The sequence below is a fragment of the Pelecanus crispus genome, chromosome 3 (genome assembly GCF_030463565.1).
Source record: "Pelecanus crispus isolate bPelCri1 chromosome 3, bPelCri1.pri, whole genome shotgun sequence".
NCBI classification, from domain to species: Eukaryota; Metazoa; Chordata; class Aves; order Pelecaniformes; family Pelecanidae; genus Pelecanus; species Pelecanus crispus.
In genome coordinates this window covers 42,567,908-42,586,919 of record NC_134645.1, presented here as the reverse complement: position 1 = coordinate 42,586,919, position 19,012 = coordinate 42,567,908, and the positions used below count along the sequence as shown (strand labels likewise).

At 42.8% G+C, this 19,012-nt stretch overlaps 1 protein-coding gene across 2 annotated transcripts in view; it reads right to left on the bottom strand.

The window, feature by feature from the left end:
• TTC7A (tetratricopeptide repeat domain 7A) overlaps positions 1–19,012 on the bottom strand; it is a 184,758-nt gene that overhangs the window by 162,814 nt on the left and 2,932 nt on the right. For both annotated transcript variants that reach the window (XM_075706834.1, XM_075706833.1), the window contains exons 2-3: positions 15,885–16,048; positions 14,055–14,223 (exon numbers count right to left, since the gene is read on the bottom strand). In XM_075706834.1, the coding sequence (XP_075562949.1) occupies positions 14,055–14,223; positions 15,885–16,048 (333 nt within the window). The remainder of the gene's footprint in view (positions 1–14,054; positions 14,224–15,884; positions 16,049–19,012) is intronic.

Sequence of the window (19,012 nt, the reverse complement as noted above, 5' to 3'; positions counted from 1 at the left end):
ACCATATGCACTGACCTGATGTCATCAGAGTATAAAATCTTCTGCAGAAGCTGAACAGGGCTATTCTTCACTACCACAGAAATGCAATGCAAAGAAAAATTAGAGCGAAGAGACTGCAAATCCAGAAGACAAAGTGAAAAAAACAGAAGAATGACAACAAAAGTTCCCTACTCTTGCCGCCACCAATTCAGTTCTCAGAGTGCAAAGCCCCAACAATTACAGATTTGCTCAAGGTGCAGCTGGACAAGACTGTTTACAAGCCCTCCAGTCCTGAAAGCACAAATTCCACTAACTCTTCTCCGTCCCCCAGTTATCAGCACAGAAAAAACTTTGCAGTTTTAAATTCAGCCGAGTTCCCAAAAAGTGTCAGAAAGCCACAGAAGTGCATGCTACTTCCACACTGGATTTAGCAAGAAAAGTGTAGCTCTTGCAAAGACAGAATCAGCTTCTGAATAAAACATAAAGCCATATGCTTTCTTGGTAGCTGGTTAAGGTAAAGGGACTTGGGTATTTTTCACAACCAGTTATGGTAAGATAATACCAACTTATAACTTATCTACGCTAAGATTTTTCTCATATGAATTGGGTGCCCAAATTTAAATATATACACACATATATACTATAAGAACGTTTCATATAGTGAAGATACAGATTTCTAATACAGTATGGCCCAAGCTCAAGATTTAAGGAGAGACATGCTTCCAGATTATCCTTTTTAAAAGAATAAACTCTTTCTACACATTTCAGAGGCAGTAACTTTCTATGTATAGAAAGACTGCTTTTCTTTCCTGCATAAAGATAAGGCTTCCATTCACCTCCTCTGGTTCTCCCTAAGATTCATCTCTGGCTCTTGATCTCTCTGTAATCTTTGCCCCTTCTTCTCCCCTTCTAAAGCTAATCTGCATTTACATCAGGAAAAAAACCCGAACCCATAAGGTTTGTAAGAGGTGTCACTGAACTCATTTCTCCCTAGAGCTGAAATGCATTGCTCTCATTTATGGAAACCCGAAAGGAGAGATTTTATGAAGGCTTATTTCCACTTTCATCTCACTCAGTCCTTGCCAAGGGAAGACAATGTACCGTGTAGCTCCAATGGTGTGAGGTGATGTCATTACCCGAACTGGAGCATACATGTGCACATGGACATGCGGTATCAGATTCTCAGCAACATAAATGACACGAAAATTAATTCTGGAAGGGATCCCAGGAGGTCCACGGTCCAACTTCCTGCTCAAAGCAGGGCCAGCTCAGGGCATGTCTCAGCCTGGTCTTGAAAGCCTTGGTGCATAGATGGAGACGGCACAACTGCTAGGGAGAAGAGGAGGCTAAAGGGGGCTTTCTTCTCTTCCTCCAGTTCATAAACTAGTCCACCAAATAGCAGCATTCTTCCTTCTGAGTAGGAGGAATATACCAATCCACTCACAGGTTCTTTTCATTTTCCTTTTTAGACAGATTTCCAGCCTCCTGTATTTGGACGAATTTACACAAACTGGGGAACGAATGGTGGGTTCACAGGTGCAAGAATTCAGGGTCAGCAGCAGGGCACTACTTTCTCCAGCAGTGTTACCCTGCAACTGCTAAAACACCATAGCCCAGGAGCATCAGAGCTACCTGGCAACCTAAGGAAGGGATCAAAGAAACACAACAGCACACAGAGCATGAAGCCTACCTGCTACACTTGTGTTGATCACAGTTATGGCAACTTGAAGCAAAAGACAGCTTAGGGTGGAACTTACAACCCTGCCAACAGCATCAGCCCCAGTCTGCAGAGCAAGGTTACAGCACCTATGCTCCTGTGCCACACGGACAGGTCATCCTGGCCAGAAGCCAGCACGCTGCTAAGCTAAGTGCATGCAATAGTTCTACTCTAGCTACAGGAAGATAAGTAATTTGTCTTGAGGTAAGCTGGGTGTGAACGTATTGCATGGCAACTGCTGCAAGGAAATTGGTTGTCTGCACATTCTCACTTTGTGGCAAACACCAGGTCATTCCGGGTAGCTGTCCCCAAGGGGAAGGCGCACTTCATTTCTAGCATGTAGCCTTCAGCCTAGTTCAGAAGTGTGGCTCTAGAAAATCAATTAGCATTGAAACAAGACTTTTTTTAAGACTAGATCTTCAAACATATACACATGCACGCTGACTAATCAAAGTTCAGCAGAATACTAAACACTTTTCAAGGATAAAATTCAAAAGCACAACCAAACCATTTTAGAGATGGTATTACAGCCAGCCTGCCCCGCCAGCTAAGGTTTGAACTGAAGAGCACAGCCCTCAGTCAACCTATTACATTACAGTGTCTTGGGAAACAAAATAGCCTGAACCTCAACAAGCCAAAGCAGCAGTCGGGATTAGGTTGACATAGGCAAGACCCAGCAATATGCATTATTTCTGCTACAATTCACACCAGTTTAAATAATTTGCATCATGGGTCTTGACGCTCATGTCCCCAGCAACTGAGCTATGATTTTTCAGCAGGATTTATTTGCAATGCAAGTAGAAGAAGAGGGGGAAGATAGACCTAGAAGCCCTTGGTTTTGAACACATTCATTCATACTGCACCTCATGAAAGGTGGGGAGGAGGACAAAAGTTTTGTTTTGCAAGAAAACTGCACAAACTTCTGGCACAATTGCTTCCTATAATACAGGATTATTGCTACACGACAGCCCAGTATATTCACAGCAATCCATTATAATCTTGGGGTATTTTTCTTGTAAAAGTCTCAAAGGTACAAAGGTAGAAAATTCCACTAGCCCGACATAAAACTGTCTGAAGACCTTTTTGGCCATAAGCGAGGAATGAAGCCTGAAAATTTAAGTAACCTGTGCAAGGCTGCTTAGTTGCATCAAAACAGAACTCAAGACCCCTACTCCCAGCCTTCCCACGAGATGCAATAAACCAATGCTAACAATGTTACTCCAATTATTTGAAATTGAGAACTCCATCTGGTTAGACTTGCAATTACAGCTAAAGCTGACTGTTAAAACTAGGACAGCTTTTTGATTGAGTGGCTGTGAAGCCAGAAGGTGGCAAGCACTCCCCCGAGATGCAACCCCAGTCACCTACCCCTGATCAATGCCATGTAGGCTCTGCATCACACTGCATATCTTCCTGCATAGCAGAAATCAGCAACCTTAATCCAAAGATGCTCATTTTTCTAAGCATATCAAGACCTATGCTGCCTATCAATTGTCTGTTCTTAAGCTTCATGGCAGATCTTTGAACCTTAGCCTTAACCTGTAATACAGCAGTCTCCAAACCTTTTGATCATACACCCCACGAGTAAAAAAAAAAAAAAATACTGAGCATGCACACCCAACATATGTTTATAGTTATATACACACGCTGCTTTACAATGTATTTATTATATATTTATGTGTTTATTTTTTCAAAAACACCTGCTAGGTAGCATGCTACTGACAGCCACCTGTCATCACAGAAAAGGTCAGCAAATGCAGAACACTTGACTTTTTGTAAAAGCAAAAAGCATAACTCATCTTTAAGTTTGACAACTTTTTTAAGTACTTCACCACAAGACAACCAGTGAGCTTTGGTGTGGTACAAAAGATTTTCATGGTCACTCCCCATCTCATTACAAAGTATTGTAAAGATTCCATTTAAAAGTCTTGTGTTTATAAAGTTAACCCCATTGATGACATCCTATAGCACTTTGTACACTTCTGGGTCCCACTTTGCTGCTAAGTAGTTCTTAGTGTATTTCATTATTGAACCAGAATCTAGCAAACTCCCTAAACTGAGGCATATTAGAAACATTTGTACTTTTGTACAACCATATAGCAAACCTCCCATACCAAATAATTTGTTCTAATACTTGTTTCTTCAAGTTTTCGGCAATGTCTTTATGCGTCTTCCAAAGGAATGCATTTTAGTTTGTTGCCATATTGTCTTCTGTGTATTATTTCAGCCATTTTGCCGTGGCAGGAAGAACAAGTGTTTCCCCACTGGTATGTGGTTTTTCAGCTTTTGCTCTCACGTAAGAAACCTCAAAAGAGGTTCCTAAAAATTTTGTTATTAAGTTTAATGAAATTTTTTAGAGTACTGAATTGAGTTATCACTGGACTTTAAACATTGCTGATGAGATCTGATTAGACCATCATTGCTTTTACCTCATAATGTGGCTGATGAAGAGCTCATGCTAGAAGTAGTGCCAGCTCTGCCACTTTCTTATTGTTCACTTGTGCTCGTGTTATTAGTATTACCTGCAACCTGCAGTTTCTTTGATGGAATCTTTAAGCTACTTGTCTATTTCATGAGGGTTAGATTAGTTAAAACTAGATAATATAATACATAAATCCACTTAACCAGGCACATGTGAACTGCAACATACTGGAAGCGAACAAACAAGAGAGGGTGCCCCTGTGAGCCTCTCCATGCTGTGGAACACCCCTCTTCCACAAGACACTTCGTGGGCTGTACGTGACATGGGACCCTCTGACATACAGACTGAGCAAGGGCACCACTGTCAATCCAATACATTAGTAAAGCTTGATTTTAATGATTATTTTTTTTTTTTTTAAGAAAAAATAAATGTAAATAGAAGTGTCAATATTTTTCTCCTGCATCCCAGTGGATCATCTTGCACTTTGGGGACCACTGCTAGAACGTATTAATTGCCCGGGTACAAGAGGCCACTGCCATTCCATGACATACCTGAGAGCAGTTAAGGAGATACCTCTGCTGGAGCAATGCTCTGGGGCACAGCAAACATGGGGGAGAATAGCAATCTCTTACAGTCCCACATCCCACATGTTTGTCAACAACATCCACACCCATAAACTTTCACAGCATGCTGCAAGAATTTCATTTTTTCCTGGTCTAAATATAACAGGCAGAAGCAGGAGAGAAAAAATGAAAAGTGGATGGGGCACAAGGCAGAGGCATGGTGCTGATGACCAAGTATTGGGTTTTATTCAGCTTGAGCTCACCTGCATCACTGCCAGGCAGCATCAACAGTGAGAAAGTTCTCTTCTAGCTGCAGTCACAGTCACTACCCCACCTTCACATGTACTTTGGGAGCAGGAAGAAGAGTGGAAGGTAATTCAGATTTTACTATGCTGATTTGTATCAAGCACTCAAGCCAATTCTACTTAACTTTTTTTAGAACAGACCTAGCCTGTGAGGACTAATAGGCTTGTTTCCCTGTCACTTAAAAGATGGTCAAAGACATCCAGAGCTTACTCCAAGGTAAACCAGCACGTGGAAATACTCCCATAGCCACCGGACACATATCATGCTGCGTAACACAGCCCCAGCATAGGGACAGCATCATAGCCATCTAAAAGCTACCTCTAGCTTAGGCCATCTGAGAGTACATTTGTATTTGTTCTCTTTTAGTGAAAATAAGTGTAGCATGGTGTCTCATGTTACCACACAAACATCATGCATTCCTTGTTCCGTTTCCTTAGAAAAGCACGTGAAACTACACTTGTATCTCCTGATGCTGCCAACCCCGCAGCTTTAGAGAACTAAATCATAGTGCAGAAGGTGGAGAAGGTTTTGTGCATGTGTGCAACCAGCACCTGCAACTGTGTGTGGAGAAGGGAGTGGAAACCTAACAAAACTTTACCATCACAGAAACTAAATCACATTAAGAAAAGGAACAATAAGTTATTTTCTTTTTCCACTTCCCAAAGTTCAGTTACTTGCATTTAGTGACCTACAGCTAACTCGCCTCAGAAGCCTAAAATCACAGCCATGCTGCATTTGTGCATAGCAGATAGTGCTAAACAAACTACTTCTGAAATACAAACAGAAAGAAAAAATACAGTACCCTACAGTACCCAACAGCAGAGAAGAGCTCATGGAGCATAACAGCAAAACCCTCTTCCCCGGCTGTCACATGAAGCCTAAGTGCACCAAGAGTGCCAAGGCCAGGCCTAGCAACTCTTTCACATCCATGCTGGAAAGCAGCAGCACCAAGGCACACAATTCCCCAACATGCAACAGCTTCAAAGTCATCACTGTCACAACATAAGAGCAACTCCAAACTCTTAAATTTCTATTCTGAAAACCCAACTAAGACATACTAATACTAGGCCCTTTTATCAAGACATCAGCATCTACAAACTGGGGCTTTTACCTATCAGACAGCTACTCTGATGCCAACATGAATAAACAGCATGCTTCCTGTCTGGCTGGCAGAATTCTGAACACTAGCACTTTGAAGTGTATACCAGGTATAGAACAAAGTCTCTCTCTCTGATGGGGATTAACATTTAAAAGATGCAGTTTTTGTCAAGCAAAAGTGAAAACAAGTTCTGCCAACAAAATGCCTTACCCTCAGTTAGTGTTTTTAATGTCATATTGCATCATACATCCTTGTGGCTGGGATGCAATTTTCCTAATGGTCAGGCGGGAAAACCAGTTTTATTATTTAGACTCTGTTTGAAGGAGCCCATCTCCACACAGATCTCAGTGCTCAGAGATATGGATCTCACCCGTTTTTAGTCATCAGAGAAGGATTCCAACAAAACGGAATTTGTGTCCTTCTCCCTGACAGACCCTTAAAAAAAAAAAAAGAAAGAAAAAAAATTTTTTCTTCCATTGCAGTTCTACTTAGTCACAGCAGCAGCTGAAAATACTGGCAGAAGTAACCACCCAAGAGCAATATATTGTACAAATAAAAAAAAGCAAAAGCAAAGTTTTAGATAATTTTTCCCACAACTTTCACCCAAACCTGTGCTTTTCTTTTCTTAACTTTATGCCCAGTATCATTCTGGTCCATCATAATCAACAAACTTTCCTAAAGACCATGAGGAACGCTGGTGTTGTCTTTACAGAAGTCTCAGCTGCTGTCCTGAACACTACAAGGAACTGAAGTGCCTCAGCCAGCCTTGTCACTTCCAATATGGGCAGGTTCCAGACAGTAGTGAATTGGAGTCCCAGTGAAGTCAATGCACTTCAAAGGAACAACTCTCCCGGTCTAAACAGGATGATCAGAGTAGAGAAGATTTAGACTTAAGTAAAAGCCCACAGTAAGCATGCCATGATGTCAACAGTGCCTAAACGACATAATAATTGGTGCTGAAACTAATGGGGAGAGGTAGGAAGAGAATTCAGGCTCTTAGGATTTTCCCTGCCTGTTTCTGCTAAATGGGTACATTACAGCACGTTGCCCCCATGTCAGTCAGTAATAGCAATGCAGGCAGGATGAAAACTCAGCTTTTTAGGGGGGGGGGCGGTTGTGGTGGGAGGAGGGAAGGAAGAGCTGGGTTCCCTCTTCTTTTACCATTAGCAGATCCGGGTATTTTCCTTGCAGTCATGTAGCTACTGAACAATAATACAAAAATGGATCAGCTTTATCTTGACATGTGCAATTACAACATGCTTTTACTTTCCCCCATTAGCGCCCAGAGAGGACATAAAGAAAATTATTTATTTGAACATGGAAAAAATGCCATCAACCTTCCATTAATCCATTTCCTACACTCATCTCAGTTGACAGGACAAGGTATGTCCTTACATAGTAAGATCCCCCCACACTATCTCTTTTTAGGTATTACAGCAAAGTTTTTCTTAGAGAACTACAAGAACTCTTAAAAATCAGCCTGTGGAAAAGAGCCCGAGCACAAGAGTGTGCATAACCACAGGGAGGGTTTTTTGGCATTCAAGAGGCAGAACAGTATTCCAAACGCTCGTCTGGAAAAAGGAGAACACACCTTGCAAAGTGTTATACCCTCTGAAATGAGGAGCAGCTTCAGAAAGTGCACGTATAGCCTGTTAACAGGTTTGTAAAACATGACCTGAATTAAAAATGCTTCTTGCAAAAAGAATTTGGAAGTATAAATTGACTTTCAAAAAGATTATGAAATAAATTATGACCCTGCAAAGCTACCTAATGTTTCCAAACTCACTTTATCTCTACTTGAAATTGTTCAAACTACTGGCAACTCAAAATCATTCCACACAGTCTGTATTCCGGTACGCTCAATAGTTTTGGTACTGCCATCTCATTCATCAAAACCTAAATGGACAAAAATCTCATCCCAGAGAAGCTAACTGGAAATTCTGTTTTCAGAAGGACTCTATTTAAAAGTAAGGCTGCTTAAGTTAAGCCTGTAACACACAATCACCCATTAACATTGTCTGAATAGAAAATATACTTGCACTATGGGATCAGTAGCATTTAGTAAAAAAATTGAACTGGAGAAGTTATTGGCTTAGGCTCTGAAATAAGAGTTTGATGGAGTACTGAAATGAGTCTTTAAAAGAGGCACTCTCTTCCAGGGAGGGGAAAAAAAAAAAAAAAAAGGAAAAAAGAAGACGACCCATGTTTCTGTCTCCCTTTCAGTTTCTTCCACTAATTTAGTTCCATGATTAGCTTTTCAAAGCTAATGAACCAACAAAGCTTTGACCAAATAAAAGCAAACAGGAAAGCTTATTTTTCCCATTTTAATCTACGAATTTAAAAAAATGCACACATAACAAGAAATTTACCAGTTTTAACACTTACGGGAAACACTGAGTTAAAATGTTGTCCGTAGCAAGTGAAATTAATTTGCTTAACCGAAAGGATTTTCGTAATCAAATTCTTTGAAGAGAGGAGGAAAAAAGTAGATTTATCAGAACCTAGCTTTGCAATAAAGCTATCTTTAACTGTACATTTTATTCTAATTTCCAAACAAATGCAGCTGAATACAAATCTCACCTAGGAAATTAATCATCCTGTAGAAAACCGTATTAGAAAATTAATGACACACAAGCAAATGTGAAAAATTAAAGACTCCAATGAAGGGTATGAACAAGTATGAACATATATCCTCTGATTAGCCAGAATGAACAATTTTAATACCAGACTTATGTTTACTGAATGCAAGCCTACATATTTTTAATAGTTCTGCAAACCAACAAAATAAGAAATTAATTAAGTGGCACAAGCACAAAGGAAGTTTAAAATAGATTATTTAAATTTCGAGGCTTCAGTTGGTCAATTTAAAATCAGGATTAAAACCAAGCCAGTAGTTTTCAAACCAGCCAAGTAAAAGGTCAGTTTTTTCTGTTTATTATCTCTGTGTTATATCACCACGTTCCTTTCAGGACACCACCATAACCTCCAAACAACCACTTCCAGTATTACAAACCAAAGACAAAGATTTCACCTGGGGAGAAAGCAGAACAATATACTTCCAAGCAATACTGACCTCATTACCATTGAAGTTTTAAAAGATACAACCATGAAAGAAACAGGAAACCACCTAAGATCAGCAGTTTGTCCTAAAAATGAACAAACAAAAAACCCTAAAAACCCACAAAGCGCTGGACTGAACCCAGAACCCTGGATGCAGGCTCCAGGCTGTTTAACATTATCAAGCTTGGGAAAAAAAAACCCTCAGGTGGTAGATTCAGGGTGTTGCTTTCAGCAACAGCATTCACAGCTCTTAGGAGGTCTCTAAAGACCAGTGGCTCAATCCAGCAGTGTTTCTCTTACGGTTCTTCAGAAGTGTCACACTACAGATTTTAAACATCTTTAAATGACTTAAGTGGATTCAAGAACAAAATGGAGACTGCTCTGAGCCACTGAACTAACGAAGTCTCATTTCCTTGTACTTGTGGCTTGTGGTTGGACTTGTTATAACAAAACACAGACTATGATCAAGGCTTCTTACAGACACAGTATCACCTTGTTCTCTTCCACGTGGATTTTTCTAGGATCTAAAAAGGCTGAGCTCACACTGCAGCCTTTTGATACAATGGCTCTCTTTTCTAAAGTTTTCAAAAAAAAAACCAACCTTTTAGAAACAAATTTACAAGGGGTTCATCTCACCCATCTTTAGACACCCACGAACAAGTCAGTCCACAGCCTCCTCTCACAGTTGCCAAAGAGGAGGCTGTATTGTATGACACCACGCACTTCATCCATGTCAGATGCCATTTGAAGAGTTGATGAATCACCCCAGAACTGCCAAATTCTGACTGTACAGAGAGCTCAGACTGGAGCTGCACAAATTAAACCCACCCCGAGCTGGAAGTGGCCAGTAACAACACAAAAATTACTGCAGGATGGACTAGGAGAAAAGGCGAAAGAGGCAGTGGACTGTTAAAGCTTTAACTCACTAGCAAACCAGCTAGATACCATTTGCAGTCCTGTGTCATCGCTGCACAGATTTAGATAGCCACCTATCTCCAGGCTACCCCCCTCCAGGTGGAGGAAGTCCAATGCCTGGCCTGACAGCTGGCCTGATGGGCACAAGGAGCTCCTCCACACAGGGCTGACTCGCCTTGCAGCAGCTCTGAAGCCACACATCTTGACTGCAAGCCAAAGGCCCTCTCAGTCATTACAAAGACAGGACCCTCACGCCACATCAGCCCTGCCTGAGCCTTCATCACTCAGGCTGGCAGCAGTCTCCTTCAGTTAACACAGCTCTCAGCATGCTGTCATGCAGCGCAGCAAGAAAGGCTGTGCAACAAACACTGCAACAACATAGGAGCCTTTGTACAAACTCGAAATTTAGGTATGCTGAAGTCATAGAGCTATACTTGGCTTTGTAAAGGGTTAGGTTGTGACCTACCCTACTACCAGGAATATTTATCCACTGGGAGCAGAGAGATATCTCTGCAGGGTTTCTGCAGCAAGCACAGCCAGAGGGAAATCAACGGGCTCTGGCAGTTACACACGTTGTTCTGAAGTCTTTTTTTCTTGCTTGTTTCAAATGGACAACGCCAGGTAACGAAGCCACAACATGCCCCAAGTGAATTAGAAGGAAAATGAAAGCAAGTTTGCTTCCTCGATACTGTTTTATGCAACAGACAGAACTGCTTACATCAGAGATTACCTGCAGTACTGTGAACTGAGCAGAGGTTTTAAGGAAAAATTAACTTCAGGAGGATAGGGAGGAAGTAGACAAGTACAGACGAACCACCTATTAACTAACCATACAGGTTAAAATTAGTCATCGCGAAAAATCAAACTGTTGTCAGAGCTCCACTCACAGTGCCCTCAGAACTTCTCCTCGCCTCACAACAGGGACAAGCAGAAACAGTCAGCTGAGAAACTGGAAAAGTCTTGCCCTCTCTGCCATCTCTCCTGTGACTTGTCAACTGCTCAAGTCCCCACATTTATAAAGAACTTCAACATTTACTGCTTGATACTCACCTTGGGTGGAAATCTACTGAGCAAGGCAAGCAAGAAACCTTTTTCCCTGTTCAGCTTCTGCAGTGCAATCACATGGGTGCAAATCCATATTGCTTCTTACCACAATATGAACCTACTACATGCTGTAGATCTTCAGAGGAAGACCCCAGAGATTAGGTCAGTGTCCAGCCTTAAGTGTTGTGGAGCTCAAAAGGTGCCCTAAAAAAAGCAAACTCAGTTTTGCTGGTTCACATTTAATTTCTACCACTGACTTCATCTATGCAGCTCCTCCCAGTGTATCCCATGTCTTTCTCATTACACTTTTGTTTGTTTCCAACAGCAAAAGGATGAGTGCCTTTGATTTGACTTTTCTGTCCTCCATGACCTTTCCAGCATAATCCTGAGTGCTTAAGAACCTACACTGGCATTCTGCATATAAGCACAACCCAGAAGTACTAGCTATACAAAACCACGGTGGTTTCAGGTTCATACTAAAGTTCTGGTGTTTAACTAATGCTAGACCAACAGGGATATTCTTTTAAACCAACTGCTTTCTCCCACTACTGAAAATCTGAATAAGAAATTAAGTAGGGAACCTAAATTCTGCCCTGAAATAAAGACAGGACTGTGGCTTTTCTGGACTGTTGCCTAATGATGATCCCTGCAAAAATTTTACTACCAGTGATGTTCAAGAGTGTCTTTAAAGAAGGTTTCAGCTTGTGTAAGCTAACATTAGTTCAACCAAAGGCAATAATATAGCACGGATCAACAGAATTTTGCAGAGACACCAAATGAAAAAGGGGAATAAGAAAAATCTTTAGCATCAAGTATAAATGAATTTTAAATAATTCAACTTCACGCTGTTACTTGCCCTGCAGAGGTAGCCTGGACAGACATGTTTTGAAATGAAAATTTAAATGCACACTGCTATTGCCATAGTTACCTGTACAAATTTCTAACATTTAAGGGCTTATTTCTCTAAGACTGGAAGGTCAAGCACATGGCATGGGGGAACAGTGATCCTAGCAGTGAGTGTCCTCTCCAAACTCAGCCAGACAAGCTCCACTCTGCTGGACTTTTCCCTGTCAGAAACTCTGGTAGAATACTAAGTGACTTACTATACCCTTGATATCTTGGCTAATCTGAAAATAATCACATGGAAGATAAAAACTGTGGAACAGTAATAGCACAGAGGTTGCTCCGCAATGACAGGGGCTCCTTACGGTTTACACACAAACACAGGGGCAACACAATATTTACGTTCCGTGCCAAACCACATGGGAAAAAATAAATTACGGCCTGATCCTCTGAGACAAACACCTCCACCCCCCATATCTTCATATGCAAGTGAGGTAGTCAATACCATAGGAGAGGCCTTACAGGAACAGTGTTACTCCATCAGTGCTCATGCATATGTTACCATTACATTCACACCTCACCAAGGGCCTTATCCAGTGTCCAGTGAGGATAGTGCATCTCCTTCAGACTCTGGAGTGCACCAGTATTTGCTCTCAAACTCACACTGCTATGAATGCACTGGCAGTTACTCACTCCTCTGCACCATGCAAGCATTAGTGTGAGTTACAAGTAAATTAGTCCTGCTCCACGAAAGCTTGTTAATGAAGCAGATTCAACCAGTGCCACAGAAAACAAATTAAAGCAAGCAAAGCAGCACAAACAGGTTTTCAAAAAAGCAGAATGACTGTGTGAGATCATGAACCACCCAAATTATTATCAGTAATACTAGCAGCCCAGTCAAACAGTATTTTGGGTTGATTTGGTTTCACTCTTTTACATACCAGTTGAAGGTATCTGATCATCAGAGTTCTCATTCACCTAATTAGCTGGTGGACATGCTGGAAAGAGTAGAAAGCAGTAGATAGGTAGCAGTACTTAAGCAACATTTATAAAGGAACTGAAAGCAAATGAAAGAGAAGATTACTGATCTTTAACCCCCCCAAGTCAAAAACTGACTAGGGTCTTCCTTTCCCCCACTCAAAAAGGAAATGCAATTTCGCTACCCATAGAGGCAGTTTTTATTAGGATCTCTCAAACAGTGCAATGTCTGTAGAATTAAAAGGGGGAGGAGAGATTCCTGTTTGTACATAAGGTCTGATACTGTGTGACATGCATTGCAAAAATATACTACCTGCTTTGAAAGCACATATTCTGTTAGTCCAGAGTTTAAAACTTGGAAACATCATCCTTGCTTAATTCACAGAAATCATTAAAATTTACAAGTAGACGAACCCTTTCTAAGAGAAAGCACAGGCCCCAATTCAGCTGCGTGCTTGATTTAGATTTTCCCAAAAATGGATACACAAGCTCGAGAGTGTTGCTGACTTAGAGCCAACAGTTAGAATCATAGAATCGTTTAGGTTGGAAAAGACCTTTAAGATCATCCAGTCCAACCATTAACCTAACACTACCAAGTCCACCACTAAACCAATTAAGGGGAGAGTAGTAATTTCACGTTTCCTGGCTTTGTGGCTGGATTATTTTTTAATGAAAGTAAAAGATAGGAATCATTAAGGTTGGAAAGGATCTCTAAGATCATCAGTCCAACCATCGGTCCAACACCACCATGCCCACTAAACCATGTCCCAAAGTGCCACATCTACCCATTTTTTGAACGCTTCCAGGGATGGTAACTCCACCACCTCTCTGGGCACCCTGTTCCAATGCTTGACTACCCTTTCTGTGAAGAAATTTTTCCTAATATCCAATCTAAACCTCCACAAGATTTCCAATTTCAAGCTCTTCTGTACAAGCCAGCCAAGTTTAAAAACCATGGACTAAGACTCCATAATGCCTTTAAGTTTAAACTACACAGGCCATACCCAGTAGGATTTTCTAAAGCAGACAACATTGCCCTAACTCTGCTCCAATCAAATCACTTGGAGAAATACCTTCAACTTCAGCCTAAACACAGCATACTTCAAATATGCATGCATAGCCCTTTACCTTTAATAACAAAGGCTTCAGTTACCAAACGCAGCAGGTACAGAGGTTCATCTTTTGTCGAGAGGTCATCAATTCCTGCTCTTGCGTACATGCTGATGGCATCTCTGTAGGATCCCTCCACATAATGAAGCTTTCCTAGGATCAGCATAGCTTCTGTCATATGCTTAGGCTGAAACAGAGCAGGGACAGGAAAAGAGTGTTTACATGGTAAAATACCAGACAGCAAGAATGAGGTACTTCAGAACAGATTAAGCAGATTCAAAATGCTTTCCTCTCAATACTGCTAGCTCTGCAGGCCACAGTAGGAAGGATTTAAGTGTCTAGAGATCCTACAGCTATATTCATGAGAGCAGCAGGCAACAGAAGTCAGGCAACTACTTTGGAGCTCAGTTTGGAAATACACAGCTTACAAGCCACCTCTTTCATTTCAGCTGACCTACTCTTGATTCACCAGCCTCAGACAACACATAAAAGCCTGCCGTTGTCAGAACTACCTACATATACACCAAGGAAATCCCCTGCTTTTAAACTAGGAAGAAAGCATCACTTTTTAGTAAAGTGCTCCCCTCTCCTCTGTACATTTAATTAAAGAGTGAGAAACCTCCCAAATTTTCTTAAAGTTCTCAAAGAATTTTCAGGCAAAAGTAGAAAACCAGAAGGCATGTCTGCTATTTTTGAGACTTGTTTGGTTTCTTAAGGATTGAAATCATGCATACAAATCTGTGTAACAAAAAAGAATTCAGTAAGATACATCCGTTCAGACCCTTTTTATGCTTTGGAAAGCATGAAAAGGTTCCTAGCCTTGACACTCCTCTTTTTAATACGTGCAGTCAACACGGGGTCAATGCTGCATGAGTAGCCAAGTTACCACTAACAAAAAACCAGTAACGGCAATTCATGCAGCCAAACTTAACAAGATGACCTGGAAGAATTCAGTGGTTCTGGCTCTGTTACTGGTGCTAAACTATAAAGAAAGAGGGTTGGATGGACTCCTCTTCCTTCCCCCCTCATTTTTACTTTTTAAATACGCTGACTTTCAAGAAGTTAAGAACAAGGAATTCCCCCAGAAAAGCCACTGCACACATGTTCCCTGGAAAATAACGTAATAAAAGTGTAACATACACTTTGAAGCTAACTAGCCTCTAAATTTCAGGACCAAACGTAATACAAGTCTGGAACAGAGTGTTGTAATTCATTGTCTTTTTAAAGCCAGTTACGCAACTGTGCGTCCAAGGACACCAACACAGCAGCAGCCATCGAGGCAGAGTCTTACAACACTCCCAAAGTTCTGCAGCTAAGTTGGCAGGCAGCTACCAACCACACATCCAGACCACAAAATAAAAGCATAACCTCTCATAACATCTCTAGCAGAGACCAAAAGCAATGTAAAGCTGTAATCCTGGACTCACACCACAACCTTAAGTGCTTGACAGCAGCTTGCGGCACATTTTACCTCTGACTGGAGCTGACCAGGTGTACACAATTCCCTCAGCCCAGGAGCAGCAGCAAGTCACTCAGCTGTGCTAGCCTGAAGTGGCCATGCCCCACCAGCCCAGAGGATTACTAAATATTTATCCTGCTTCTTTCTAATAAAAAAAAACCCAGGATATATAGTTGTAGCACATAATTTGTTTGCATATGAAAAAGCGAGTCTCCCAACAGAAGGCACTGCAAAGGGGTACTGAATTACCAGTCCATTATTAACACCTATAAACACAGCACTGTACATACAGGGACATGGACAGGCAATGCCAACACCTTGCATCAGACTGATAATCATATGAAAGACACATCCAGTTGGCAAGAATTAAGACAACAGAGCCCACTTACTCGTAGTTTTCCTCTGCTTAAGATATTGGTCAAATACTGTTTAGCTTCACCCAGTTTTGGCTCATTCTTCTCTGTCAGTGGAATGGAGTCCTTCAGTTTGGCAAAGTTTTCCTTCAAACATTCTTCCAGCAGAGCCTCTGCAAGCAGCATAGTCCTGTAGTCGTCTGAAAGCACATAGCAACCAACAAGAAACATTGCTTAGTGCCATACTGCTGATAAACAGCATTAAAAAACCAAAACAACATACCTTTTGAGACACACAAACAGTAACTCAAACAAGGGGGTAAGGAAGAACTAGCAGACAGAAAGAAGTTCCATTAACTTGAGCTACTGGAAACAGCATGTTTCCTATGAAAAAATGAACGACATTTCCTTTTAACTTGAAGGTCTTCCCTAATGAAGCCTTTAATTTTGACAGCACAGTTCATTCTTGTGTTGTCCCTAATGTAACAGTTACGAGTTTTGTGATGAAAATTCCCTTTCAAAAGTTAAGACCAATCTTTGCAAACATTGAAGTGCATCCTTTAGATTTACAAACGTAAAAGCATGAACTGCATGCTTTGGACCATGGATAAGCTCTGAATTTCACTGCAGAACAGTAACCACATCAGAAACTTTTTTAAGATTTTGCTGAAAGTTGACCAAAGAAAAAACAAAGAATTTAGACACATTCTATATATCCATTATCAAAGACACACAAGGCTTGATCCAGTGACATAACTAATATGCCACATGTAATTCCTTCTACATTAAAACCCACTCCTCTTCACAGTTTTACAGAAGAGTAATTCAAACATAGGTAGTAGCACTGGATACAGCACGAATCATCACGCTAGGCTGCAATCACGTGCTGAAAAAAGGTTTCATCTGCCAGCGTATTTAGAGCTCTTGCACGACAGGGTCCAGTTCTGCAGTTCATTTATTCAAACAAGTACCTCAACCAGCTGACTAGCAGGTCAAACAGGGTAAGAAAATCTTTGTAAATCAAAAGAGCCAAGCCCTACATTTCATATATACTTCACATTTCAAAGTCTGAAATTCTAGAATACAGGAAACACAATAGTCTATCTATTGCTGTATTTTCAGTCCACGCACAGCAACGAAATGGAGAATGGGGAAAAATGGGGAAAAGGGACAAACAGGGAAAATAGGGGCAAGCGGGAAAATAGGGAGAAACAGCAAATGGGGGAACAGGGAGACATGGTGAAAACAGGGCAAAAAATGCAGGAAAACCAGGAAAAATGGGAAAACCAAAAACAGGGAAAGAGGGGGGAGTGAGGGACAAACAGGGGAAACTGGGCAAAATTGGGAGGAAAATGGCAAAATGGGGAAAAGAGGAGAGAAGAAGTGGGGGTAAGAAAGAGAAAAATGGGGAATCTGGGTAAAGTGGGGCACAAACCAGGGCAAGAAAAGCAAAAATGAGGCAAAACGGGCAAAACTGAGGCCAAAAGGCCAAAACACAGAGTCTGTGATTCTGTGAAAACAGGGCAAAAACACAAAACCAGGTAAATTGGGACAAAACCAGGATAGAAATGCGGGAAACGGGACAAAACCAGGCAGAATGGGAGGGCGGAGAAATGGGCAAACCATGGGAAAAAATGGGGCAAAATGGGGAATAAGAGCAAAACCAGGGCAAAATGGGTCAGAGGCAGGAATTGGGGGGTGGGGTGGGGGGCACTTCGAGGGCACTTATGGGTCAGTTGGGGGGAATTGGGGGCAGTTATGGGGCACCTGGGGAGCAGGTGTGGGAACTGGGGAGCAGTTAGGGAGCAGTGGGGGCACTTATGGGTCAGCTGTGGGTCAGGCGCTTGACGCAGGTCAGACCTGGAGTTCCTGCAGGTGCTGACGGAGGGGCTGGTGCTGCTGGTGCAGGGGGGCAATAGGGACCCCCCCCAGCCCCTGAGCACACCAGTAGAGCCCAGCGCTGTCCCAGTATGGGCCCAGCACTTGCAGTACGATGCCAGCCTGAGCCACTGCTCTTTAAGCACAATCCCAGTATGCGCCCAGTGCTCCCAGTACGGGCCCCAACGCTCCCAGTACGATGCCAGTCTAGGTCACAGCTCTCCCAATATGATCCCAATATGGGACCAAACACTCCCAATATAGCACCAGTGCTCCCAGTATGATGCCAGCCTGAGCTACAATTAAAGTAAGATCCCAGTATGAGCCCCAATGTTCCCCGCACAGCCCCAGTGCTCCCAGTATGAAGCCAGCCTGAGCCACAGCTCTTCAAGCACAATCCTAGCATGGGCTGCCACACTCCCAGTATGGGTCCAGTGCTCCCAGTATAGCGATGCCAGCCTGAGCTACCATTAAATTAAGATCCCAGTATGAGCCCCAATGTTCCTGGTACGGGCCCAGTGCTCCCAGTACCATGGCAGCCTGGGCTGCAGCTGTCTGAGTACAATCCCAGTATAGGTCCCAAGGCGCCAAGTGCAGCTCCAGTGCACTCACAGTGCTCCCAGTATGGGTCCCAGCACTCCCAGTACAGGCCCCAGTGCTCCCAGTAGGGCCCTGGCACTCCCAGCACCGACCACCAATGAACAGTTTCCACTCCACCCCTCCCTGGTGGCTCCTTGGGCTGAGTCCCAAAACCCCCAGGATCCCCCCCCAAAACGCCATCACCAGCCCGCCAGCACGTTTATTGGTGGTGGACACCTCAGGCCACAGGATCGCCCACCCCCCCAGGCCTCACCATCCCCTGGCACCACCACAGCTCCATCCCAAACCACCGCCACTGCTGCCATCCTGGAGGGTGTCACGTGGGGAGGGCACCAGAGCAGGGACACCCCAAAGGGCCGGTGGCCCATGGAGAAGTCCCCCTGGAGAAAAGGCCAGGGGAGGACTTTGCTGCAATGTTAAACCCCGTGGTCTGGTGCCATGGACGCGGCGCTGGAGATGCCCTGAACATGCCACAGCCCACGCTTCCGTCCGTGGTAGGTCACGCCGCAGCAGAAGCCACCCACACTGCTGGAGGGGGAGCTGCAGGAAGCCGTGGACTTGCCACTGTGCCCCTGCCTGAGCTGGCTTCAGTGGCTCTGTGCCACCTCTCCTGTCCTGGGTGACCACCGCAAGGGGTGGAGCCCAAGCCATGGACTAGCTGACCACGGCAGATGTTTCATGGACAA